This window comes from Eptatretus burgeri, chromosome 9, assembly GCF_056783735.1.
Source record: "Eptatretus burgeri isolate ZD-2024b chromosome 9, Ebu_testis_v1, whole genome shotgun sequence".
In the NCBI taxonomy this organism is placed as follows: Eukaryota; Metazoa; Chordata; class Myxini; order Myxiniformes; family Myxinidae; genus Eptatretus; species Eptatretus burgeri.
Window position 1 is genome coordinate 105774389 of NC_140969.1, and position 11495 is coordinate 105785883.

Here is an 11495-nt window from a genome sequence, read left to right on the forward strand (position 1 = left end):
GCGCACTATTCGAAAGCCTTTTTTTAATGGAATTTTTTTTTTTTCATTTTTATGGAAAGCCACTAAGCGCATCCTGGAGCTGAATGTTAAGTCTATATGTGTGTAAAGTTTCATCAAGATCGGTTCACTGGTCTAGGAGCTTATTGGTTACAAACAAAGAGACAGACAGACAGACAGAAGGACTGCCATTTATATCGTAGATATTGTAAATTTAGTGACGAGTTGTCCTCATAGACCATACGCCGTCAAAGCTGAATAGATATTTTCTTCGATTTCTGACGTACAGAACCCCGCAACAAGATCTGTCCCTGACTGTATATTTCCAGCTTAGAAAAGGATCGGGGGCTGAGCGAGCTACGCTGGCGAAATGTACTGCAAATTTACAATTCCCTAATGAGGGCTTTGCACCAAATTTCCAACTGTCACGAGTTTAACTTGCACTGCAGTTATAATTGCTAATTGCAAACCGCGCACCAGGCCGACACACCGGTGGTGAGAAATCCCTCACGCCCACAATATCTCGATGGCTTATGTGTTGATATAAACCAATAAACAATTAACACAAAGATTGAGACAGGGCGAGGGCACAAGACAAGGAAAGGGAGAACCTGATCCGCAAGCGATACCTGCGAGGGGTTGACTTTGCTTCGAGTGAGGGAGGGCGAGATGGCAAGTCCTCGGTGGGAGAGGCTTCACTGCTGCAGTGCATCCATGTTGATGAATGGTCATATCTCTCTCTCTCTCTCTCTCTCTCGCTCTCGCTCTCGCTCTCGCTCTCGCTCTCGCTCTCGCTCTCGCTCTCGCTCTCGCTCTCGCTCTCGCTCTCATCCACTCGCTGCACTCCTCATGACATATCACCACTGTCCTGCACTCTGAGCAGTTTTACCATACTGTGTGTGGGGGGGGGGGGAGGGGTAAGGGAATGGGGAGGGATTTGCTAGGTCTTGCAGAGCTGGTTAAATGCAGTTCGCTTTAAAGAAATAGACGGATTACATAGGGAACGATTTTGAAGATTATTGAGGGGAATTTACATTATTATTCAGGAACACCCTGATATACCCGTGGCTCGTGGAACATACGTGTAAAGTTAAGGAGGTCAGGAACTGGAGGATTAATGAGGTGGAATGGTCAGAAACTAGAGAGTAATGAGGGGGAGGGGTGGTTGGGAATGAGAAAAATAATGAGGGGAACTAGAGGATTAATGAAGGGGAATGGTCAGGAACCAGAGCATCAATAAGGGGGAACTAGATGACTAATGAAGGGGGACGATCGGAACTCGAGGATTCCATGTCGGCAAGTAGAGGATTAATGAGGGGGAACGGTCGGGAAGTAGAGGATTAATGGAGTGCAATGGTCGGGAAGTAGAGGATTAATGAGGGAGAACTCGGGAAGTAGAGGGTTAATGAGGTGAAACGGTCGAGACCTGGAGGATTAATGATGGGGACCTGGAGGATTCACTCGGGGGAACGAGAGAATTAATGAGCGGGGATGGTGGGGAAGTTTGTAGGTACATTATGGTGGGGAAGGGTTAAGGTTATCAATTTCAAAACAAATATTCACACATGCTCTATCGTTTTTACACACAAACCACACAATTGTGCTCAACATGTATTGATGGTGAAACTAGTCCATTTCACACCCTTTACCCCCCATTCACAAATCCCACAACTATATGTATATTCACTTATTGTTTAAACTTTAATTTCAAATAACTGATACATTTTGTTGTTAAGCAGTTGTAACAGATTAACTGTTTTGACATACAGTAAATTAATTTTTTTCCATCGTCTTTCACATTAGTTTGTAGTGCAATAGGACAGCATGTACATGTCTCATTTTTTAAATCCTGTCTGATCACCTCCCTCTGTGCCATGCAGTGAATAGGCATGTTCTGTTTCATGAAAAGAAGAAGATTCGTTCAGTCTAAGCTTCGTTTTTCACCACTTCTTCAGTCTTTTGAGTGAAGAGTTTGTACCGACATCACCTCGATGCTGACAATTTGTTCGGATTCTCACACCTTGAAGTTTCCTCCCGCAAAACCACAACGATATTCAATTTCACTTTGGTTTTTCAAGGATGATTTTGGTAGTTTCTGATCATTATTTTGCCATCGTTTTATTCAAAATTATTATAAGAATAAAGATGTTCTCCATCTAAAATCGATGTAGTTTGTTTTTGTGAACGTGATCTCCTAAAACTGTTTGTTTGTTTTTTGGGGTTTTTTTGTATACACCATCAAGGCTCGTATGAGAACTAACACACAGAGAATGTACAACAAGGGGAGCAGAAGATAAGGGGGTGGGAGATAATGAAAAAACAGTGTGGAACAGAGATATGTGGAAGGGAGAGGGATGCGGCAGTGCACAGGGTAAACAAGATGGACACGTCAGGGACTTTCAGGAAGGAAAGCAGGGAATTTGAAGGAGGTGGGTTTGGGGTAGATTAGTGGGGGGTAGAAAAGATCGTGGTTTTGGATGGGGGAAGATGAGAGATGGTGGTGAACAGCTGTTTTGAAGACCTGGAGGGAAGAGTGGGATTGAAGACTGGGAGTTTATTCCAAAGGTGAGAAAAAAGAGGAATGGAAGCATGAAGGTGAGCAGTGATTTTTGATTTTGGTAGTTTTATCAGAAGGGGGTTGCTGGAGAACCTTGAGTGCCCTGCTGAAATGCAGGGGTGGGGGGACATATCTTCGACAGAGCAGTGGGGAGGGGGGGCGAGGCTGGAGAGGAGACTGTAGAAGACAGAAAGACCATTGACCTGTCTGCAGTGAGAGATTGAGACCCAAAGAACTCAGCTTCATCGTGGGAGATACCAATGATACTAAATGCCTTGGTTTCCACTGTGTGAAGCCGAGAAACGTGAGGCAGAAGCACCAGCCCAGAAGAGAGAGCAGTACTCCATCAAGTTGTGGATGAAAGCTTTGTATGTGGTCAGGAGCTCAGGTGGGCCAAGAAAGGAGTTTGCACAACAATTTCACAGCAAGGAAGGACTGTTTCACATTGTCCTGGTGTTTGGTTTAATTTGAAGACATTTAGTTACACGTGCTGGTTGACGAGATTCAAGCAGAAGTTACTGATTGTTTATAATTCTTGTTTTTATCAGGATTTCAAACTTTGTGTAAATAGGAGAGAGTGCTTTATAATCTTGGCCAATCTACATGTTACATATGGTAGGCAATATGACCTATCATCTGTTCCTGCTCCCAACCTTATCCCAATGAAATGACGTCGTTTTGACGGATTTATTGTTGTGGTGCCAGGTTCGGTGGCGAGGACGACCGCTAGATGGAGCAGTTGGGCCGTCTCCCACCGAATACCAGAATTGAAGGTCATAACCTTCGGATAATTCCGAAGGTCACGGGTCCCTTAGTCGACCGTGGACACAAATATTTTGATGGCGTGGGGTAGGGTTAATTGTCTAATTCCAATTTACCTAAGTACCCACGCCGTCTACCTACCGCGGAAGCCACACCCTCGGCCGACTTTGTCTGAACCGAGTCGCTGTTACCGACTCGGATCCGGCGTAACCGAGTGGGGATTACCAAAGCCTGCCGGACCAAATGAACAATTTACGGCACAAACGGCCTCCCTATTTCTCAAGCCGCACCGTGCTGGGTCAATGATTTGTCAATCGACAAATCGACAGGCGACAGGCATCGACAGGCTGGGTCAATCGACAGGCAACAAGCTAGTATATTTAACGGGTTTATTTACAATAATCGGGGAGGGAGACAAAGCAGACGTAACCACGAAAATAATCAAATGTACAATGATGCAAGGCACTTATACCGTTTATACTTCAAGACTGGGCCCACAGACACACACACACATCCAAAAGAAATGGACCCCACCGGGTCTTTATTCGGTCCTCCAGCCGAGGAGGATAGTTCAGCTGGGGAGACAGAGGTCCGTGGTGTACCTGGCCGCGTCGTGCGGCTTGCCGACCTGCACCTGTGGAGCCCGGGATTCTTGGCGGGGAAGTTCGACGCTCCGACCACGAGCCCGCACTCTCCAACATAAACCACCATGGTGGCACTCGAACCCGCACGATCAGCTTCGCACCAAGCGCCGAAGAGAGGAGTAGGGACGAAGACCGACTACCACGACAAGGAGCGCCCAGCAGTCCAGAACACACGGGGGTGTCCGACCTACAACCTCTTCTCGCGCACCTCTCGACTCTCTCCTTTTGTCGCTTAGTCAAGACATTCTTCTTTTCCTGTGCATTCTGGCTTCCCATTGGCTGGGGCGCGCGTGCGATGCTCACCCTTCGCTAATTGGGCAGAGGAAACGCTCCATGCCCTTTTTTGGAGCGGGGCTCCGATCTGAGGCCCACGTCTGTGCTCGGCACGCATGCGCGTGAAGAAGGCTGATGGTGGCAGGAGCGAAGGAGGATGTTGATGTTGGATATTAATTCTAACTAAAAAATAACTCTCAGCGCACATACACTTAATCAGCCATTAAACATAGGGACGGCACCCTAACTATAAACACATATCGAAATAACTGAACTGTGGGGACTCTGGCTGTTGTGTACAAAAGGCTGCCAGATTCGTAACAATATTTGGTGTGGTGCAGGTATGATGGGTCGATCGGCCTCCTCATGCATCTTGTTTCCTTCTCATAAAAATACATTCCATCGAATTAAATTGGACATTCAAAAAGTTCTACAAATAGGATACAATAATCCAAGACAGGCCAAAATAGTACAATGGGGCATATCGTAAATAACATTTTATTTTTTGAAAAAACATAAATGTCTTTGCATGTCTCAGACTAATGTACATATGTCGATTATACAAGGAACTTAAATGCAGTTATATAAGGACATTTTAAATGCAAAATATTAGCGAAATATAAAATTTTAATGTCCGGATTACAAAAAATGATTGGTGTACAACTATGTCCGTGCACGTCCTCTTGCAGTTGAGTTCATCATTTCTTGAAGGTTTGTGGCAGGATTTGCACTCCGACCACCGTAAAGCACTTGTGGTTAAGTTTGGTCATGTTTCATCAAAATCTTCTGTGTAGTTTCGGAGAAGAAAGCAAATACTTATTTTGGGGCGTCAAACCTGGACTCATTTTGATCGCCCGTAGACCTCTTTACACCCTGAATTATTAGTTACCAAGTCTTTCAGGCTGGGTAACCCGATTGTTTTTCTTCTCTTAAGTCCTATCATTATTATTGTTATTATTATTATTATTATTATTATTATTATTATTATTCCGCCATCAATTTTTGGGTTTATTTCCTTTTAAACTCATTTTTCTCTGCAACCGCTTGTCAGATTGAGACAAAATTTTCACCATCGGTGTGACTATTTATGTCGAATTTTTTTTGATAATTCCGACATCATAGGTCATGTGGTGTGGCAGCCATTTTGGAAAAAACGATTGGGGTCCAAAAATTGGAGCTCCATCTGAAACTGCACAAAGGAAAAAAATTGAAACTTGGCACATGTCGAGTACTCTTCACGGGTTGTTTTATGACGTTATAGGTAAGTGGTACCTCTGAAAATTTGACATGTAGAACGCTGCATCCGATCAGTCTGAATTTTTTTTAGGGTTTATTGCAGGATAAATTGGTAAACAGAAAAAAAAAAGCATGACTTCATAGGTCGACATCATGACGTCATAAATTGGTTCGGCAGCCATATTGTTTTTTATTTTCATTATTTTTATTTTTTTTACTTAAAAAAAATCTCCAAAACAGTTGAACAAATCGAGGCGAAACTTTACACGTATGTTCCACGAGCCACGGGTATATCAGGGTGTTCCTGAATAAGTGATAGGTCACATGGTTTGGTAGCCATAGTGGATTTACCCTAAAACCTCCAAAAATCTTACCCAGAATGGCTGGACAGATCGAGGGGAAACTTCACACATGTTCCCCCTGGCTTGATAATACCAGGCTGTTCACGAATAATGAATGTCACATGGTCTGGCAGCCATATTGGATTGAAGGAAAATGTTAAACGATGTTTTCTCAGGAGCCGCTTATCTTATTGAAGCGAAACTTCACAAATATCATAACAAGGAAATCCAACACAGGTGAAGGCCATTCAGCCCATCATGCCTGCGCGAACACCACACCAACCCATCCACACGAGATCCAAGGAAGAAAATTCAAAAAAAAAGTTTTTAATTTATGAAATTTAAAAGAAGTTTCTTTTTGTTATTTTTTTTAAAAGTTTTTTTTTTTTTTTGTTGTTGGTGGTTGTGGTGAATTGAAGATCGTGACGTGTGATCACATGTTGCACGGCTCGAGCACGGAATAGATAAAGCTAAGGTTCGGCTCGGTCGGGGGGATTGTCCCAGGGGCATTGTCGTTTACGGCGGCGGTTCACTTGGTGCTCGTTGAATGGTGAGAATTGAGAGCATATCGGACTCCGTGCTTATACTGATTTATTTTGCGGTGATTAGTTGCACGTGTATACCTTACTGCTTATGTACTCCTTGCTGCACCTGTATCCCCTGATGTGCCCATAGAAGCGGCTTCAATCAAATGGAATAAAGCCTACACTCTGAAGGTTCTTCTCTCGTTTTCATTTCAATTTATTCCATTTGGTTTTCTCGGCTCTCTCAACCAACGATGGACAAGATCTACAAACCAGAGAGGTTCGACACAGACCCAAACGCGACTGACTCAGAAATGAAATGGTCGCATTGGTTCCGTTCCTTCTCACGCTATCTGACCATCATCGAAGAGGGAGCCGACAAATTGGCCGCCCTTGTGAATCATGTCTCGCCCAGCGTATACAGGCTCTTCTCGGAGTGTGACACCTACGAAGCAGCGATCGACGTGCTGCAGGCGCTCTACGTGAAGCGCAAGAACGAGGTATACATACGACATCTTCTCAACACACGCAAGCAAGCAGCCGGGGAGACAATCGATCAGTTCCTGCAAGCTCTGAAACAGCTGGGAAAAGACGGCAGCTTCCGGGCCGTAAACGCCAAGGAACACCGAAATGAAGCGACCCGAGAGGCATTTATCCAAGGACTCAGGTCAGCCCACATACGGCAACGCTTACTAGAGAAAGCGCAACCCACTCTTGAAAAGGTAGTCGACCAGGCTCAAGCGATGGATACGGCTCAGCAGCAATCTGAGTCATTTGGGACACCGATGCTGCTAATGAACGCCGCTACGGTGGAAACTCAAGGAACCCCACAGACACAGACACAGCCTGACACAGGGGATGGAGAAAAACCCGAGGAGTCGGATACCCAGACCTCGTCAAACTCCTCAGCAACTACTCCGGTTGGTAAATGCTTCTTTTGTGGGTACAAAAGACACCCCGCCACAAATGCCCCGCCAGAGATGCCACATGCATGAATTGTGACAAGAAAGGGCATTATGCCAGGGTATGTAAATCTACTCTAAGGAGAAATAAACCCACTTCTGCGGCTGTCTACTCACAAAAGAAACTAACTGCAGCCTCAATGGGGAATCTATCCAAGGCTATCATCAACGTGCGAATTAACGGGCATATGGCTGAGGCTCTGATTGATACCGGTAGCTCTGAAAGTTTCGTCAACAGCTCGCTAGTGAAGGGCAGGAAATGGAAGATCCACCCGACAGACAATACGGTATGCATGGCCACCACATCACTACAGTCCCGCGTACGAGGGTACTGCAATGTTGAATTGGACGTAAAAGGGTACACGCATCGGGATGTAAGGGTGCTGGTGCTTCGTGATTTATGCGCAGACGTAATTCTGGGTCATAATGTCCTCAAGCAGCACACGAGCGTCGAAATACCCTTTGGAGGAAGCAAACCTCGTCTAATTTTAAATGCTTTGACCACTGCAGAGGTAACGTCCCCCCAGCTGTTTGCTAACTTGTCGCCAGTCTGTAAACCGATAGCGATCAAATCGCGGCGATATACCACTGCTGATATGAACTTCATCACTTCAGAGACCAAGCGATTACTGGAAGAAGGAATTATAGAACCGAGCGATTCGCCATGGCGCGCACAGGTGTTGGTCACCGCCAATCAGAATCATAAGAAACGAATGGTTGTCGATTATTCCCAAACGGTCAATCGTTTCACCCAACTCGATGCCTACCCTTTGCCGCGCATAGACGAGATGGTCGAACGCGTGGCCAATTACAAGATATTCAGCACCATCGATTTGCGAAGCGCCTATCATCAAATTCCCATCCGAGAGGAAGACAAACCTTACACCGCATTCCAGGCAGGTAGACGCCTCTACCAATTCAGGAGGATTCCGTTCGGTGTCACGAATGGAGTAGCTTGCTTCCAACGAGTTATGGACGACATCATCTCAGATGAAAACCTCAAAGACACTTTTGTTTATGTGGACAATGTCACAGTGTGCGGTAGGGATCAGGGGGAACATGATATGAATCTGGACAGATTCTTGAGCATTGCTAGAAAATATAATCTGACCCTCAACTACGAGAAATGCGTATTCTCGGCAAGGTCAATTGACCTTCTCGGCTACACGATAGCCGACGGCACGATTAAGCCTGATCCTGAACGATTGCGCCCACTTCGTGAGCTACCCCCACCTCAGGACCTGCAGACAATGCGCCGGGTGATCGGCATGTTCGCTTACTATGCAAGATGGATTTCCCAATACTCCGAGAAAATACATCCCCTAGTGCATTGCAAAAACTTCCCACCAGATGCCGCTGTTGTAAAAGCTTTCCACAGCCTCAAAGATGATATCAGTAATTCCGTGGTATTATCGATCGATAGCTCGGTGCCCTTCGTGGTGGAAACAGATGCTTCCGATCACGCGATAGCTGCTACGCTTAATCAGTCTGGGCGACCCGTCGCGTTCTTCTCGAGAACTCTCTCTGGAAGCGAGCAGAGACACTCAGCAATAGAGAAGGAAGCGTACGCCATTGTCGAAGCCCTACGTAAATGGAGACACTATTTACTGGGAAACCATTTCACGCTCGTCACGGACCAACGATCCGTGGCATTCATGTTTGATGGGAAAAATAACGGGAAAATTAAGAATGAAAAAATTATGAGATGGCGGATAGACCTAGCCTGCTATAGTTATGACATAGTTTACCGGCCCGGGAGGGAAAACCCTGCTGCAGACACCTTCTCTCGGGTCTACTGTTCGGCTACAATCAGTCGGGCTTTGCAAGACCTCCATGTGTCTCTGTGCCACCCGGGGGTAACCAGAATGGCACATTTCGTGCGCAGACAAAACCTTCCCTATTCTGTTGAAGATATTAAACAAATGAATGCTTCATGCCCTGTTTGTGCTGAACTAAAACCCAGATTCTATGGCGCGGCTTCTGGCAGATTGATCAAGGCCACTTCTCCCTTCGAGAGACTAAACATTGACTTCAAAGGGCCCCTGCCGACCGAGACAGACAACAGATACATATTCACTGTTGTTGATGAATATTCAAGGTTCCCTTTCGCATTTCCGTGCTCGGATATGACCTCGGGCACTGTCGTGAAATGTCTGTCTGACCTCTTCGCTATGTTTGGGAAACCTTCGTACATACATTCAGACAGATGGCCGTGTTTCATGTCGGCCGGGCTAAAACAATTCCTATTAGAGCACGGCATAGCAACTAGTCGAACGACGGGTTACAACCCACAGGGTAATGGGCAGGTGGAACGATATAATGGAGTTATTTGGAAAGCCGTAACTCTGGCGTTGAAATCGAGAGGACTGGGCCCCGAGCGGTGGGAGGTTACCCTTCTCGACGCTCTGAATTCCATACGCTCTTTGCTCTGTACGTCCACCAATGCTACTCCTCACGAACGAATGTTTACTCACCAACGACGATATGTTGACGGCCAATCGGTGCCCAACTGGCTAACCCATCCCGGAACAGTGTTCATGAAACGCCCGGTACGACAAAGCAAGTATGAACCCATGGTGGAGGGGGTCGAACTCATCGATACTAATCCAGAGTATGCTCATGTCAGGCTCCCAGATGGCAGGGAGACCACTGTGTCGGTTCGCCATTTGGCTCCCTCAGGTACTCCTCCCGCAGGTACACCACCATCTGGCACTCCTCCCTCTGACATCCCCTCCCCAGGTGTTCCCCCCCAGGAACTCCACCCGAGAATGGTGGCGACGGAGCTGCCGCGTTCCACCCGAGAGCGATCGGGGAGTCATCCCCGGCACGAGTCGAGGCTCACCAAGAGGATCGGAAGCCTCCCTCAAGTGAAACCGCCATTTACTCCCGGAGAGGTCGACGGATAATACCCCCTCGCCGACTCAATCTGTAAAGGGGATTATCAGCATCCTCGATGCTCATGCTCCTATATGCTCGTTACATAATATATCGATGCTCATTACCATGCTTCTACAACTCAAAATAATCCTCACTGCTTGGCATGTATGCTTCTGTAGTTTAGATAGTTCGCGTTGCTTGAAATGTATACTCCTGTAGCGCTGAAGTAATCATGGTGCGTTAGTTGGACCTCTAGTTACATTTTAAAGACGGGGAAAATGTGGTGAATTGAAGGTCGTGACGTGTGATCACATGTTGCACGGCTCGAGCACGGAATAGATAAAGCTAAGGTTCGGCACGGTCGGGGGGATTGTCCCAGGGGCATTGTCGTTTACGGCGGCGGTTCACTTGGTGCTCGTTGAATGGTGAGAATTGAGAGTATATCGGACTCCGTGCTTATACTGATTTATTTTGCGGTGATTAGTTGCATGTGTATACCTTACTGCTTATGTACTCCTTGCTGCACCTGTATCCCCTGATGTGCCCGTAGAAGCGGCTTCAATCAAATGGAATAAAGCCTACACTCTGAAGGTTCTTCTCTCGTTTTCATTTCAGTGGTGGTGGTGTTTTTTTTTTTTGTTTGTTTAAAAAAATATATAGATATATTTTCCTTTTTTTCCCCTTGGGGAGGGGCCATGAGCTTGTTTGAAAACATCATCAACCACTCAACACCCATTGACAAGACCCCCACCAACAGCACTTCATACACAATCACCCATCAATGATCAAACTACCTAAAAGTTTTAACATCCCTATACTCCTCTATCTCCATAACTTCCAGGTACCGATATAATTCTAATTTAAACTTATCTACTTTTTCTGCTGCTACTACCTTTCTAGGGAGACCATTCCACGCATTAACGTCTCTGAGTGAAAGACCACTGCCTTACTACCGTCTTAACTCTCCTTTTCTTTACTCTCAGGCTATGGTCCCTGGTTCTGTCACTGTCTACTCTTTTGAATAATTCATATTCACTTGTTTTATCTCTGCCTTTCATTATCTTAAACATCTCTATCATATCTCCTCGTAACCGCCTCCTTTTTAGTGAATAAAGCCCTGTCTCCTTCAGCTCCTCCTCATAGCTGAGTCTAGCTCAGCCTGGAATCAATCTAGTAGCCCTACGCTGAACCTTCTCTTTGGTATCTATGCTCTTCCGGAACTGTGGTGACCAAAACTGCTCACAATATTCTGGATGTGGCCCTCACTAAATTCCTGTACAATGTTAACACCACCTCTTTTGATTTATAATTGATCCCCCTCC

General features: G+C 45.9%; 1 protein-coding gene across 2 annotated transcripts in view; it reads left to right on the top strand.

Moving 5' to 3' along the window:
- MRPL33 (mitochondrial ribosomal protein L33) overlaps positions 1-10784 on the top strand; it is a 39302-nt gene extending 28518 nt beyond the window's left edge. Inside the window, exon 5 of one of the 2 annotated variants that reach the window (XM_085896530.1) lies at positions 5987-10784. In XM_085896530.1, coding sequence (XP_085752656.1) covers positions 7263-10202 — 2940 coding nt within the window. In that variant the 5' untranslated portion in view covers positions 5987-7262 and the 3' untranslated portion in view covers positions 10203-10784. Of the gene's footprint in view, positions 1-1877; positions 2160-5986 lie in introns of those variants that run through there. The other variant, XM_085896531.1, reaches the window with a different exon arrangement.
- Positions 10785-11495: the final 711 nt, after the last annotated feature.